This window comes from Pituophis catenifer, unplaced genomic scaffold, assembly GCF_029215685.1.
Source record: "Pituophis catenifer annectens isolate HBS135680 unplaced genomic scaffold, rPitCat1.0.hap2 SCAF_3, whole genome shotgun sequence".
Taxonomy (NCBI): Eukaryota; Metazoa; Chordata; class Lepidosauria; order Squamata; family Colubridae; genus Pituophis; species Pituophis catenifer.
In genome coordinates this window covers 196183912-196200306 of record NW_027256883.1, presented here as the reverse complement: position 1 = coordinate 196200306, position 16395 = coordinate 196183912, and the positions used below count along the sequence as shown (strand labels likewise).

The 16395-nt window shown below is 38.0% G+C and overlaps 1 protein-coding gene across 1 annotated transcript in view; it reads left to right on the top strand.

Annotated features, from left to right (window-relative positions):
* ATP9A (ATPase phospholipid transporting 9A (putative)) overlaps window positions 1-16395 on the top strand; it is a 90815-nt gene that overhangs the window by 18369 nt on the left and 56051 nt on the right. The window contains exons 2-5 of the mRNA XM_070940049.1: window positions 5972-6116; window positions 7899-8012; window positions 13729-13837; window positions 15587-15645. Of these exons, the coding sequence (XP_070796150.1) occupies window positions 5972-6116; window positions 7899-8012; window positions 13729-13837; window positions 15587-15645 (427 nt within the window). The remainder of the gene's footprint in view (window positions 1-5971; window positions 6117-7898; window positions 8013-13728; window positions 13838-15586; window positions 15646-16395) is intronic.

The window sequence follows — 16395 nt, the reverse complement described above, 5'->3', positions numbered from 1 at the left end:
GAATAAACTGTTTATGTAAAATATTCTTGCTTTGAAATTCCTATATGATTTTTAACTGCTGACTCACCCAGATGTATAAGAGACACATAAATTGTGTTTATGAAGCAGCATACTTTGTTCTTTTGTTGCAATATCACTTGTATACTATCTCAGAAAAAAATATTATTAAAAATAAAAGTGGAACCAAGCTAGATTTCTTGCTGAAAAAAAATGTATGAGGTTGCGAAACCCCTAGATTTGAAAAGGAGCAGTTGTCAACACTGCAGAAGTCAAGCATGCAATAGGAGAACAAATATCCAATTTCACAATTTTCCCCACAATCAGCAAGAGAAAAGATAGCTTTAGGCACTAGGAAAAATCACTGGCCAGGAAAGGAACAGGCAAGTGTGAAACTCACAGAATGCAACACAGAGGCACTAACCAACAGCTCGAAAATGGCTGGAAAAAATGTTTTCACAGTATGGAGATTAATTTGAATTCTTTTTGTTTGCAAATAGCTTTCGTAAATACCCTAGCTGCAAATTTGCCTTTGTGAAAGGTTGGCCATTCTAATAGGACCATGAATCATATGAGGTTTTCTCTATTTATGTGCCCATTTTAATTTATGTTGGTTTTTATTTATTTCTGCTTGTGCTAGTAACTTACATGATTATTCTGTTGAGTAAAAAACGAAGGAAATGAACTGATGCAAATAAATGAATAAAGCACAATTTTATGCTTTCCTAACTTGAGTAGATTTACTTTCATCTAATCTGCCTAGGACTCAAATCTAAAACAGAACAGAATATGAGAGTTGGAAGTGAACTAGGAGACCTATATCATTCTAGACAAGTGGCTGTCCAGTCTCTTCTTAAAGGTTTCCAATGATGAGTATAAACAACTTCTGAAAGCAAGCTGTTCCACTGGTTAATTGCTCTCACAGTCAGGAAATTACTCTTTAGTCCTAGGTTGCTTCTCTTCTTGATTAGTTTCCATCCATTGTTCAATTGTTTCATTGTGGTGTTTTGGAAAATAGGTTGATCCCTTCTTCTTTGTGGCAACGCCACTAGTATTGGAATACTGCAATCATGTTACCCCTAGAACTTCTTTTCACTAGACTAGATAAACCCAATTCAGATTTAACAGATTAACAGAACTGGAAGGGACCTTGTAGGTCATCTAGTCAACCCTCCCGCCCAAGCAGGAGACCCTACACCATTTTTTGACAAATGGCAGTCCAGTCTCTTCTGGAAAGCCTCCAGTAATGAAGCTCCCAAAACTTCTGAATAACAAAATAATAACAGAATAACATTGGAAGGGACCTTGGAGGTCATCTAGTCCAATCCCCCGCCCAAGCAGGAGACCCTACACCATTTCTCACAAATGGCAGTCCAGTCTCTTCTGGAAAGCCTCCAGTGATGAAGCTCCCATAACTTCCCAAGGCAACTTCTGTACCATAGGTTGATTGTTCTCACTGTCAGAAAATTTCTCTTTATTTTCAGGTTGAATCTCTCCTTGATCAGTTTCTATCCATTGTTCCTTGTCTGGCCTTCGGATGCTTTGGAAAATAGCTTGACCTCCTTCCTCCTCTCTGTGGCAGCCCCTCAAATATTGGAAGATGCTATCCTGTGTCCCCTGGTCCTTCTCTTCACTAGACTAGCCATGCCCAGTTCCTGCAACCGTTCACGTTTGTTTTAGCCTCCAGTCCCCTCATCATCCTGGTTGCTCTTCTCTGCACTCTTTCTAGAGTCTCAATATCGTTTTATAGTGTGTTGACCAAAACTGGATGCAGGACTTACTAAGGCTTTATAGAGCGGTATCAGTACCTCACTTGATCTTGATTCCATCCCTCTGGATTTGGAATTAAGAGAACCACCATTTTTGGCCTGCTCCACGCCGGAGCCCGGCTTTGCAACCAGGCGCCCGCCTGCTTCGACCCTCACCTGCAACTCACCTGCAACTGTTCTTCATATGTTTTAGCCCCCTAATAATCTTTGTTGCTCTTTTCTGCATTCTTTCTAGAATCTCTACCTCTTTTTTATAATATGGTGACCACAACTGGATGCAGTATTCTTACTAAGGTTTTATAAAGCGGTACTAATACTTCATGTGAACTTGATTCTATCTAAGTAAAATGAAGTGACTTTCTTGTTTTAGAAATATATTGATGAAATTGGTTAATCTCTCCTGAAAGCAATGGAACAGTGGAACCAGTGGAACAGTTTGCCTCCAGAAATCATGGGCACTCCAACACTGGATGTTTTTAAGAAGAATCTAGACAGTCACTAATCCAAAATGGTATAGGTTCTCCTGCTTGAGCAGGGGGCTGGACTAGAAGACCTCCAAGGCCCCTTCCAGCTCATTCTGTTCTATTCTATCCCTCTGTTAATGCAACCTAGGATTGCATTGACTTTTTTGGCTGCTGGCTCATATTTAAATGATTGTCCACTAGACTTATATACTGCTTTACAGCCCTCTCTAAGCGGTTTACAGAGTCAGCATATTACCCCCAACAAACTGGGTCCTCATTTTACTGACCTCGGAAGGGTGGAAGGCTGAGTCAACCTTGAGCCTGGTGAGTTTCAAACTGCCAAACTGCAGGCAGCCGTCAGTCAACAAAAGTACTCTGCAGTACTGCACTCTAACCACTGCACCACCACGGCTCTTATGGTGACCTTTTGCAAACTTCTTACAAGCAAAGTTAATGGGGAAGCCAGTTTAACAACTCTTTAACAACCGTGTTACTAAGTTAACAACTGCAGTGTTTCACTCAAAACTGAGACAAGAAAGATCATAAAATGGGACAAAATTCACTTAACAAATGTTTCAGCAACATAAATTTTGGGCTCAGTTGGGTAACTGAAGGAACAGGATGCATCCAGAGTTTGTAGGTGGAAATATTGGGATAAGATGTATTTATTTGTAAGCAATGTTTAGTCAAGTGAGTAATCTCTTTATCAGCAAATAAAGATCTGCATGCCTTTGAGGGAGCATTGTCACTGAAGTGTACTTTCTTCAAGGGAATGATAGCTTCTTTCACCCCACCCCACCCCACCCCAACTTTCCAACAAGTAGGTAGAACATGGCGTAAGTGTGTTTGCCTTGTCCTATTAGAGTTTTCATGTGACAGGCTTTCCTTAATGTGACATGATAGCAGTGTTCCAATATCTAAGGGGCTGCCACAAAGAAGAGGGGGTCAACCTATTCTCCAAAGCACCTGAAGGCTTTGACCTGAAGAACCAATGGATGGAAACTAATCAAGGAGAGAAGCAACCTAGAACTAAGAAGAAATTTCCTGACAGAACAATCAGTGGAGGGACTTGCCTCCAGTTCCAACACTGGAAGGTTTAAAGAAGAGATTGGACAACCACTTTTTGAAATGGTATAGGGCTTCCTGCCTGAGCAGGGGGTTGGACTAGAAGACCTCCAAGGTCCCTTCCAACTCTGTTATTCTGTCATTATGTTCTGTTATTCTTTGGTTGAAACTGATGGTTTCTATCAGTGTTCATCCAAAATTGTACCAGAATTCTTCTTTTTTTAAAATCTCTTATTGGTGGGGGAGAGCACATTTCTTTCTCTCTCTTAAAAATAAAATTAAGCCTATTTTAAGCACTTGTTTAAGTTTTTAATACGTTCTGTGCCTTACATTTTTTATGAGTCTTTCAGGAAGAAAGAAATCACTGAGTGGACTTCTGCCACCTTCTTCAAATATGTTTTTCAAATTCTCGTCTTAACTAGCTGCCCTGGGATTTGCCGTCCAAGTACCGTACTAAACAAGTTTCACTGTTCGGCTTGAATTGAAATTCAGTGGCATAATTAAGAGGGAATTCCAAGGGCTGGAGAAACAGGGAGGGATTGTAGTGTACTTGTGCCTCTTTAACACATTTGTCTGACATCTCAAGTACATCTGCAACTTTTTTGCTAAGAACAGTAGCTACACATTTAATGTAGCTACTGTTCTTAGGAGGGCCAGCTCCAAACTGAACAAACAAAAGTTCAAGGATTAAAAAGGTAGTGGATCTTACTTCCTGGTGGCCTCATGGATCAGTATGATTGATTGATTGACAATAGAATGGAATAAATTTGGTATGCTTTCTTCCAGAGTATTTTTTTTTTTACATTTCTAATAAAGAACCATTAAGCAGTCATAACAAAGTGAAAAGTCATCAAACTAGCTTCAAGGCATGCATATATTCCATTCTCACATACACAACCAAATCCAAATAAACCCTATGATGGCTAAGTGTGTTGTTCCACTCCAGATTTTATGGTTTGTAAGTTGTGGTCTTTTGCTTACTTTGAATTTAGTGTCTAATGATTAATTATTTACCAGATTAAAATAGGTTTAGAGCCAGATCATAGTATTAAAGCTGCTTCCGTGATTGGTTCCATGAACTAGACAGCCTGTGTATGACTGCTTAATCATGGTTAATGTAAATCTTATTTATTCAGCAAAGACAACAGTCTGGTTCATATGACATTAAACGCAGGTTGGTTTTGCACAGTAAAGAGGGCTAAAATGTATTTGGCTAATTGGTGTTTCAGGATATAGAAACATTACAGTACATTTCATTGAAGAAATACATATTTTATTGCACTTTTTTTTCAAAAGTTCAGTCAAGAACTGAACATTCTGGACTCGACTGTTTTGCTCAATTTTTAATGAAGAGGCATTTCAAAACCTCTCTTCAGGGTGTTTTAAACACTGTAAAGCAGATTAACATTTCATAAATAAAAATAGAACAAAAGGTTTCAGAAATCTGATGCACTAGAAGTGAAGTGATCAATATGGTGAGGAATGCACCATCCTGGCTCCATCCTGACAAAATTCCATTGCTGGGGTTATTTGAGCCCCTGAGGTCTGAGACATTTTCACCTTTGGTCCTGATGGGATTGCACTTCCCCATTTGAGACCAGCGCACACTTCTGGGGATCCTCCTGACTCACAGGGACTGCTTAAAATGCTGGTGACTGTTGTGGTCAGGAGGGCTTTTGCACAATTTGGTTTTGTGAACAATTGCATCCCTTTCTGGACTTGGAAGCACTGTTCACAGTCACTCATGCATTGATTCAGTATATTAATGGCATAATGTGATACTCACTTTCTTCGTTTCTGATTCACTCAAGATTTTCCAATCAATTTATGAAAAAGCTCCAGTGTATCAGCCTTGGACGTGGTGGCTCAGTGGCTGAGACGCTGAGCTTGTCAGTTGAAAGGTCGGCAATTCAGTGGTTCAAATCCCTAGTGCCGCGTAATGGGGTGAGCTCCTGTTACTTGTCCCAGCTCCTGCCAACCTAGCAGTTTGAAAGCATGTAAATAATGCAAGTAGAAAAGTAGAGACCACCTTTGGTAGGAAGGTAACCGTGTTCCATGTGCTTTTGGCATTTAGTCATGCCGGCCACATGACCACGGAGACATCTTCAGACAGCGCTGGCTCTTCAGCTTTGAAATGGAGATGAGCACCACCCCCTAGAGTTGGGAACGACTAGCACATATTTGCAAGGAGAACCTTTACCTTTACCTTTTATCAGCCCTTGGGTTGATGAGCTGGTACTCATGCATCTCTTGTGCCAATTGGAGTTAGAGTTCTCTGCTTTAAAAGATGCATCTAAAAAATTTACGCAGATAGATTCAGTTGAGACTCCCCCCTTTCACTAAACTGGACATGGGTGTGGTCAGCGCGTGATGCATCCAGCCCACGGGCCGGGAGTTTGACAGCCCTGATGTAGAGAAACAATTTGTTCTGAGAACTAAAAGAGAAAAATACGATTAGGGAAGGGAATCCCAAATTACAATTTGAAACCATTGTTTGATTTTGGTTTAGAAAGCCTAGCTTAATTATCATTTGTTCTTACACTTGCATCTAGAATCCTGGCTTATTGTTTTGTCAGGAACAATGGCAGAAAAGTGCAACCTTTGGTTGAACAAGCTGGCATTATTTTGCTTTTCTTGAGGTAATAAGGTTTTAAATTCTAGGGTTGTTTTCTACAGATGCTGTGAATGCCTAAGATGTTGTGGAAGAAGAGATCCCAGGCCTCGAACCGTGTGGCTTGGCCATCCCGAAAAGAGGGATCAGAGATATCCACGCAATGTCGTCAACAACCAGAAGTACAACTTCTTTACTTTTCTACCAGGAGTAAGTATGATTATAGGCATTGCTTAGAATCTACAACAAAAACCAGAACAGCACATGTGGTGTGTTGTATTTTGCAAATGTCACCATTTGCTAATGGTGACATGTGACTGGTGCCACTAATTGGCACCAGTCACATGACACCTCTGATGCAAATCAATAATCATGCTATTTGCATGATGACATCATGACCCATGTGATGTCATTTCCTCCCACAGATGTATCTGTGTATGATAGCCAACAAACCAAAATAGAAGTGGGTTTTTTTAAAAAAAAATCTTCATTTTTTTTAAAGAGAGGAATTATTCAGTTATTTCTTATGAACAGGAATTTTCCTGCCCCAGTTGTTATAATAGCACAATCACTGCAAAGGTTTTATGAAAAGAGTTCCCTCATGAGATTTCCCTCAGGATTTAATGGAAATATGGGAGGCCAGGATATTCTTATATAGTCTCCTAACCTCCCATATTTCCATTAAATCTTGCTAAATGAAGGCAAGAATGCCTCACCCAATGAACAATTACCTTAAATAATCTACTTTGGAATACATTTCTAAAGTAAATTAACTCTCATCTAATGTGTCTTCCCAATACTAGTGCAAAAGTACAATACAATGAGGATTAAAGATTACTGAACTGATTCAAACTGCTACAGGCTTATAAGCAGGGATGAAATGTAAAATCTGTTACTACCAGTTCTGTGGGCGTGGCTTGGTGGGGGGGTAATGTGACTGGGTGGGCGTGGCCAACTTTTTTTTAAAAAAAAAAACTTTTAAAAGCATTTTTTCTAATGCTTTGAAAAGCCTCTCTGCCGATCAGGAACTCAGCTGGGATCGGCAGAGAGGCTCTTTAAAAAATACCAGTCTGCCGATCAGGGAACTCAACTCAGCTGGGATCGTCAGAGACTTTTCAAAGCATTTTTTTTTTACCACCTCTTCGGCCAAGAGGTTGCAGAAAAAAATGCTTTGAAAAGCCTCTGATGATCCCAGCTGAGCTGCGCGATCATCAGAGGCTTTTTTTTATTATTTTTAAAAGCATTTTTTCATCGAAAGACGTTGTAGAAAAAATGCTTTTAAAAGTAAAAAAAAAAGCCTCTGATGATCATGTGGCTCAGCTGGGCATGGGGTGGCACAGGGATTTTTGCTACCGGTTCTCCGAACCACCCACCGCCATCGCTATCGGATTGGGCGATCCGGTCGGAACCGGGAGCATTTCACCCCTGCTTATAAGCATTCATTTAGTGACTGTTCAGAGTTTCAAAAGCACTGAATAAAGTGATTTATAATCAGTCCTTGCAGTTCTGACCATTGCACTATGGTCATGTGTTCAGGTGCTTGGCAGCTGGCATATATTCATGACAGTTGCATGACCCCCTCAGGGTCACATGATTGCCATTTCACAATCATTACACATGATTGTCTTTCCAGCTGATTTCCAAAAAGCGAACGTCTAATTCACTTAATAACTGCAGTGATTCTCTTAATATCTGTGGCAAAAAGGTCATTAAATCAGGCACAAGTTACTTAACTGCTTTGTATAACAACAAAAATTCTGGTTCCACTTGTGGTTGTAAATTGAGGACTACCTATATTCTGCCTAGAGATGAGAGTATTTGGTGTGTATGTATGTGTGTGTTTTTATAAATCAGTAAAGTTTTACTGTCCAACTATTTCCTTTTTAGAATCTTCTCAGATTAACATGTTTTTATGGATTGCTGCTTTTATGTTGGATGAGTTGCTTCCAATATTCCCTTGTCACTTACTTAATCTTCTCGCTCTGCTTTTAGGTCCTGTTCAACCAATTCAAATATTTCTTCAATCTCTACTTTTTATTTCTTGCCTGTTCTCAATTTGTTCCTGAAATGAGGCTTGGTGCACTTTACACATATTGGGTTCCACTGGTAGGTAATATCAGGTTTATTTATCCAAGAAAAGTTTCAGTGTTTGAATACAAGATGTCCTTTGTTAACCTTATCTCTGAGATCCAAGTAATGCTGAAACTTAAAATGGTTTTTGTTAGCTTATTTTATGAAACCTGCCCTTTATGTCTTTGGGAATTGTAGATGCTTGGTTTAACTTTTAAAATTGATTTAATAAAGGTTCACCATTCAGAAATAAAACCTTGAGTGGTGCAGGAAAATGAAATACACAGGGAGACACTTGATCAGGGGAGTAATTTATCCCATAACTTAATCATTCCAAGAGTTCAGTTAAAGAGATTCTCCTGGGTTAACTCCCTTTAAAAAGTAGGTTGTCATGGAAGCATTTTTGTAATTGTCTTTGGAACAATGGACTAAACGCTGAACAAATACGAAGTAGATAGACTTTGGGTTTGTTTGTTTTATTTTTCTAGATCCTTCCAAAGGTTAAACTATATAAACTATATATTGACCAATATGGAAATTAAGGAGGAACATGCTGACTTGCACAGTTCTAACTGGTTTTGCTTGTTCCTCTCACCAGCAGTCTGTGTCTAATAAACCATAAATGGTTTAATTGTTTGTTTAATACAAGGAAGTGCTATGTTTTGTTTTGTTTTTGCATCAACAGCCACACTTGGATTTTGAACAGTATGTTAATGACTGGTTTCCAAAGACAAAATTGGTAGGGCCAGGAGTAAAGCTAAATTTCATTTCATTTGATTTAAATATATGTTGTAGTAAATTGAATCTGGTTCAGATGTGTTTTCTTATTGGCTCAACTAATTGTGAGAAGAGAACTATAGTCATACGAGTTGGATGAAGAGGAAGACAAAACCAAAAATGTAATAAAATTAATAAAATGATAAATAATAACAATCCAGTTATGTGTTTAACCGGTTGTGTCACTTTAAAAAAATTATAATGGCTAATGCTTTTTAGAGATCTCCGGAAGCCACACAAGATTATCAGTTGGGTAGCTGTGATTTAGTATGCCTTTAGGGATTTTAACTTCTTTCAATTATAGCTCTCCCAACAAACAATTTAGCAAATCAGGGCTTAGGATAATATGATTGGATAATTCAAGGCTGTTATTTTTTTACTTTAAGATAGCGAATGGAAAACCAAATTTTCTCTTCCTCCCAAAGCAGATCTATATTTCTTTTCATGAGGCAAAAACCACTTTTGGGGTTGCTGGGGGGGCGGGGAGGGACTTGAAATGTAGAAAGCAACAGAGAGGAATAGGTTAAATTTCCTCTTCTCCCCCATTCCCAGTTGTAGTTATTCTGATTAAGCCTTTGTTTGCTTTTGAAAAGAAAAAAAGTATTGAGAGATAGCTATCTCCAATGGCTTGGCTTAAATTTAGAATTTAACAAAGCAAGCCACTTCTTAATGTAGCATGATTGCTAGAAACTTTCCCCCTTTTTAATGGTAGCTTGTGTTCTTAATATGCCTTCATTTTATATGGTATGGAATACACATCTGGCTGCACTACTGTATGGTGTTTATTGTAGAAATTAGTTTTTATTTTTTTTAACAGGGCTTGCTTCAAACCTGTAGCTCATTGTAATTTGTTCAGATCACACGAACCATTAGAATTCAGCATGTGAGCTGCCAGAGTTATAAATAATAGACTTTTTGTTCATTGTAGACTGCTGAAACAGCCGTTTTGGAGTCAAATAACAACTTGAGAGGAATCAGTGAGGCAGAATAAATGGGATAGTTTTAATGATTATTTGGAACCCCAATCTTTAGATGCATAGATTTCTTTTTCCTATATAGTACGCATAAACCTTATAAACTGGTTTTTGAGGTAGCATTTTAGAGTAATGATTGATATATATTTTAAGCACCAAATTAAAATGCTATCATAATTGGAGTAAAATAGTATGATAATTGAATGCTACTTATCTACTTAGAAGAAAGCCTCATTAGTTATTGGGACTTGCTGTCAGTAAGTATTTACCTGGGCTTATTTTTAATTGAAGGAACAACAATATAGGAAATCAGAGCTTGTGATGATAGGATTGGATAATTCAAGGCTGTTATTTTTTACTTTAAAATAGCAAATGGAACACCAAATTTTCCCCATCCTCCCAAAGTTGATCTATGTTCCTTCCCATGGGGCTAAAACCAGCTTTGGGGAAGAGAAACTTTGAGGGAATTAAAAATACAATAAATAAAATACAGGATTTGAGTTTAGGTAAATGTAAAAAGGGTTGTTTATTTCTCCAAAGGATATTGCCATTCTTTGAAACAAGACTTAATAACCCCAAATTCCTTTGGAGTTGCTTTATACAATATACTAATGATTTCCAAATTTGGGAGAGCTGGAATCAGTCCCCTGTATCATTTGCATCTCTTTGTAATGGCAAGCCTTGAAGGCATATAGTAATATAATTCTGAATTAATGTTCATGGAAGCTATGCAAAGGAGTGGAAGATTCCTAGAAATTAGTACAGCAGATTGATTTCCTTTGGACAGCTTAATTACATTTACAGAACAAATTATTTCCTTTCCATGATTCAGGTAAGAAGAACCTACATCAAGAATGTTCTTACACAGATATATAATCCCAGTCTGGAAACATATTTTTAAATATTTAAAGTATGTCTTAAAAAGAGAGAGGAAAAACTATGAAAGAAAATGCTTTTAGACTGAGAAGTTGAATTTTAGTCATGATATTTCTGCCCTCCTCCCCTTCAAAAGGATGAAACCAGGGGTGGACTGCTGGGGGTTCTCAGGGGTTTGGGAGAACCTCTAGCTAAGATTCTGTGCAGTTCGGAGAATCCCCAAATCCCACTCCTGGCTGGCCCCGCCCACCCCACCCCTCCCAGGAGTCCCCAAGCGGCCTGTTTTGGATGTAGATAAGTGCAGGGTGCATGCGGAGGTTCGGGGAGGGTGAAAAACGGGCCTACCAGAAGTTTGGACCTGTTTCTGGCCTCCAGAGGGTCTCCGGAGCCTGGGGCGGCCATTTTTGCCCTCCTGGAGGCTCGGGGAAAGTCTCCAGAGCCTGGGGAGGACAACACCCCCCCCCGTAGTGCAGGAGGCTGACTAGGCCACGCCCACCATGGCCACACCCACCCAGCAACCAGGCAGAGAACCCCTTGCTAAAATTTTTGAAGCCCACCCCTGGATGAAACCTGTAATCTCACTCACTTAGAAGAAAGTCCTGTGTGTTCAGTGGGGACTATTTCTCAGGAGTGCACATGTATAAAATCACTATGAATGTGTCTTGGTATCTTTAAAAAATATCAAAACAAAAGCATCACCAATAACAAGAATCTAAAACATTACTTTGATGAGCAGTATTATGATAGTTTGCAAGCACTAAGCAAGGTGATGATATAGGTTATCAGAATTAGATAAGGCTAGTTATATAACCACCCAAAGCAGCTTTGGGTAGTGAGATGGATGGGATATAAATTTAATAAATAAATGTATTTCTTCCTATGAATATCACTTGTTGGGGTCACAAATGAAAAGGTATTTCCTTCTTATTGAATGGGTTTTATTTGTCTTGTTTAAATTGTTCATTATTGAATATTTTAAAAATAAATATAAAAATATTTAAAATACAATAAATACAATATCTATGGAGTTTGCAGAGGCATTGGATTGACCATTGGTAGGAATAGAATGGAAGAAATGGATACAAGCTTGGTTTGTTCCAAAAGTATTTGTATTATCTAGAAAGTAAAAGAAAAGAAAAGGCCATCTCGGAAATTTTGTAGCAACATAGAAGTTGAATATTTGCAGCTTGAACATTGTAGCAATGTGGCTTTAGTACTGTTTTGTACTACCAGTCTTTATTTTTTCTACTTGTTATTTCTAGTCATGTAATATAGAATACAGAATAACAGAATTGGAAGGGATCATATAAGGAAATGCATATAAGGAAAAACTGTATAAAATGTTTTATAGATGGCATTTTGCACCAACAAAATTGGCAAAAATGTATAAAGACAGATCTACTAAATGTTGGAAGTGTAATCAATCATCTGGTTCATATTACCATATGTGGTGGACATGCCCAAAAGCAAAAAAAAAAAAAAAAAAAAAAAAAAATGGACAAAAATACATACATGGCTGAAAAAAATGACAAAACAACATATAGACCTGAAACCAGAAATATTTTTCTTGGGCATTCTACCAGAAAAATATGATTAAAAAGACTACATACCTGATCTTGCATATACTAACCGCAACTAGAATTGTATTTGCGCAACAGTGGAAAAATGATGAGATCCTATCTGAGGGGAATGTAGTTAAGAAAATATTAGAATGCGCAGAAATGGATAGACTAACGCTTACTATTAAGGATAAAGAAGAAACTGAATATTTTTTGATATGGGACATATTTTATCAATGGCTAGATAATAGAAACAGAAGTTAGAAAGGAGGAGATATAAAAAGAGGAAACGTTAAAGTGGAGAGTTGTTAAAGAAGATGATGTTAAGTATTATTGTTATATTATGTTATAAGGAATGCAGCGGCTCAGTGGCTAAGACACTGAGCTTGTCGATCGAAAGGTCGGCAGTTCAGTGGTTCGAATCCCTAGTGTTGCGTAATGGGGTGAGCTCCCGTTACTTGTCCCAGCTTCTGCCAAACTAGCAGATCGAAAGCACATAAAAAATGCAAGTAGAAAAATAGGGACCACCTTTGGTGGGAAGGTAACCGCGTTCCGTGCACCTTTGGCATTTAGTCATGCCGGCCACATGACCACAGAGACGTCTTCAGACAGCACTGGCTCTTCAGCTTTGAAACAGAGATGAGCACCGCCCCCTAGAGTCAGGAACGACTAGCACATATGTGCGAAGGGAACCTTTACCTTTATCTTATTATGTTATTATATTATCAATATTATGGTGATGAATACCACAACAAAGATGTGTAATATGACTATTTAAACATAACTGTACCCAGACCACACACTGTTTGATGAAAATTAAATGTTATATAAATAAATCAAATAAAACATGAAAAAAAAGAATTGGAAGGGATCTTGGAGGTCTTCTAGTCCAACCCCCTGATCAAGCTGGACACCCTATACCGTTTCAGACAAAGGGCTGTCCAACCTCTTCTTGAAAACCTCCAGTGATTGAGCACTCATAACTTTTGGAGGCAAGCCATGCCACTGATTAATTGTTCTCGTTGCAGGAAATTTCCCCTTGATTCTAAGTTGGATCTCCCTTTGAGAAGCTTCCATCCATTACTTCTTGTCCTGCCCTCAGGTGTTTTGGAGAACAGGTCAACCCCTTCTTCTCTGTGATAGCCCCTCAAATATTGGAAGATTGCTATCATGTCACTCCTAGTCCCCCTACATATACCGTTTCTCCCAAAATAAGACATCCCCTGATAATAACAATAGGGCTTTTGAGCGCATGGCAATAAGGCCAAGCTCATATTTCATGGTTCAAAAAAAATAAAATAAGACAGGGTCTTATTTTTGGGGAAACATGGTACCTAGTCCCCTCAATCATTCATCATATGGTTTTATATCATATTATATCACATCATAAAATGTTAGCCTCTACCAACTAAGTGGCTTCTTCTGAAATGGAAAATTTAACTAAATATTTAATCCTGACTCCATGTTGTGATCATTCACTAACTTCCCAGGTCTTCTGACAAGTTCTTTGGATTTAATCTATTTTCTTTGACTAATCCTCCACCATTTCTCTTTCTGCCTCTTTAGGGCTTTGTGCTTACTGTTACCATCATCCGTGAGGCAGTAGAAGAGATCCGATGTTACATGCGTGACAAGGAAGTCAACTCTCAGATTTACAGCAAGCTCACAGCAAGAGGTCAGGAAATTGGCTCCAGCTTTCTGTCTCTTTGCAACTCTATCAAAAGATGATGATAATCAGAACAGCAATTTTGAGAAAGAGGGGGTTGAGGGGGAAGATGTCAAATATACGGACAGAGCTTTTAATTATCCTTTTGGTGACTTGGGCCAAATCAGAACTTTATAATGTCCTATTGAAAGAATGTTCTAGCAGAACCTTCCTACTAATGATTATTTTTTTTATAAGGCAAATTTATAACATATATAAAGTTTGTAACTATATGAATATCTGGTAAATAAAAACAAAACAAAACATGCTGCCATTTGTACATAATGGTAGGCCATGGTTTAATAGCCTTAAATTTAAGCTGCTAAATTTTTGGAAGGAGAAACTCCCTAAACAAATGTCATTATAATTTTATTCAGTGTGTGAATCATAAATCATGGTTCATGGCTTACTTTCTTGTACAAATTCATACAACTGGAGTTGAGCAATTAAACACAATAATTATAACCATAAACATAACAATGGCATAGCAGGATGTACAAATCTACTTGTTAACTGCTTTCAAATATTCAGATACTATGGTAAGTAAAATTTGTAAACAGTAAACAGTATTAGGGCTCAAACTACATGTAGTGTAAGCCCTAATATTATGATTCATAAGCCAGCATGTATGTCCTAGTGTATAATAATTAGCCAACAAATCATGCATGAATATACTTATTGTGAAGCTACCCACTATCTCTTTATCTTTATTTGTTGGAGGATACAATGGGGAGGCAGGCATCCATATGTAAAACAATGTAGACAAATGTAATAAATGGAAAGGGGATAAGAAAATATGCATATGAAAAGGCACTCTTAATTAACACAGGATTTCCTTCTCTTTGATAAGAACCAGGAAGATAAAATGGAAGATAAAATAACAAGGCACAAATAATCTTTGCTGTGAAAACCTTTGCTCTGAATCTACATTTAAATTTCATAGTGGATATTCAAATTTGCTATTTTTTAAAATTGCATTTGCTTTCTGGGATACTGAAAAATATTTTTAGGGGGGAAAGATAAATCTATATTTATCAGATGCAAGTTTGTTGAACATGTATCTTTTGGCCCAGTTTTGTTCTTAAATTTGCAAATGCTGGGTTTGATACCTTTTTAGGTTTTTGGTTTAAGAGTTTTATTTTCTTGCTTTCCTCTCTCTACAATTCATGAATACAAAGCATAGTAAACCAGACCAGCATTAAAAAAAAAAGTCCTATGAAATGCAGAGAGACCCCCTACCAAGGGAGCACTGCTTTGATATAGATCATTGGCATTTACCAGCTGTATCAAAAAGCAATATTTTCTCAAACCTTTTGTGCTCTGTTTTGCAAGTCATGATGTATAAGGTCTCCTAAAAGCCAAATGTTTCTTGGAAGAGTGGGGAGTGTTTTTAATTCCCATCTACACTTTGTTGTTCTTTTGCTTTGGCTCTCTGCTTCAAATTTAAATGCATGATGGTCATTTGTACTGTTCACAGCTGCATAAAGCTACTCTACAGTGTTTTAAAAATGAGGCATTGCTCTTTGCTAATACTTGTTGAGTTTTTAGCATAAAGGATCATATCAGCTGTGGACCATATTTGCCAATAGAAAGGTGCCAAATAATTCCCTCTGAATTGAAGTGTGTGTGGGAGGGTTGTCACCGAGAATGCTTAGTGTCTTGTGAAGAATTATGCACACTTTTGCAGAATTTTAAAGCAGTATTTTGTTTTGTCTTCAGGCACAGTGAAGGTGAAAAGTTCTAATATTCAAGTGGGGGACCTTATCATTGTGGAAAAGGTATGACTGCATTTAAAAGATGGTAATATTTTCCTCAATACCCATAACATAACAGAGGAATCAGCATTTAGCAATCAATGATGATGATGATGATGATGATGATGATGATGATGATGATGATGACTACAATGTTATCCATTCAGTCCTGTCTGACCCTTGCCCATTCTATGGGCCAAATCTCCTCCAATCATGTACTACTTCTTAGTTATTCTATGTTCTGGCTGGTGTCAGTTTTGATGGCATAGCAATTAATAGTTAAAGCATGTTGTACAGCAGGTTTCTTCCATTTCATGCCTCTCTATATGTTGAACTTCAGTAATCAGAATTCCAAGCCAACAAATCTGATGGACACCAAATTGGGAAGGCTGCTTCATAATTGCATGCAAACAATTGTAGGCAAACATCCAGATGAGAAGTACATGACAGCACAGTGTTATATGTACACCTATCCCTTTACTGGCCTCTAGTAGTTAACTGGATTTTGCCACCCGTATCTTATAGTCTTAATTCTTGTTTAGAAGTTAGTTAAAATTTCAGGAAGGAAGCTCCATTATTTGATTAGCTTTGGACCAAAGGTTGAAAGCCTACTTTGGTTTTCAAAACCCTTTAGATCAGGGGTCCCCAAACCTGGCAGCTTTAAGACTTGTGGACTTCGACTCCCAGAATTCTCCAGCCAGCATAGCTCTGCTTTAAAGACCTCTGCTTTAGATGCTTTTCCGATTCAGAAATGCTGGTGCTGACCTTAATACA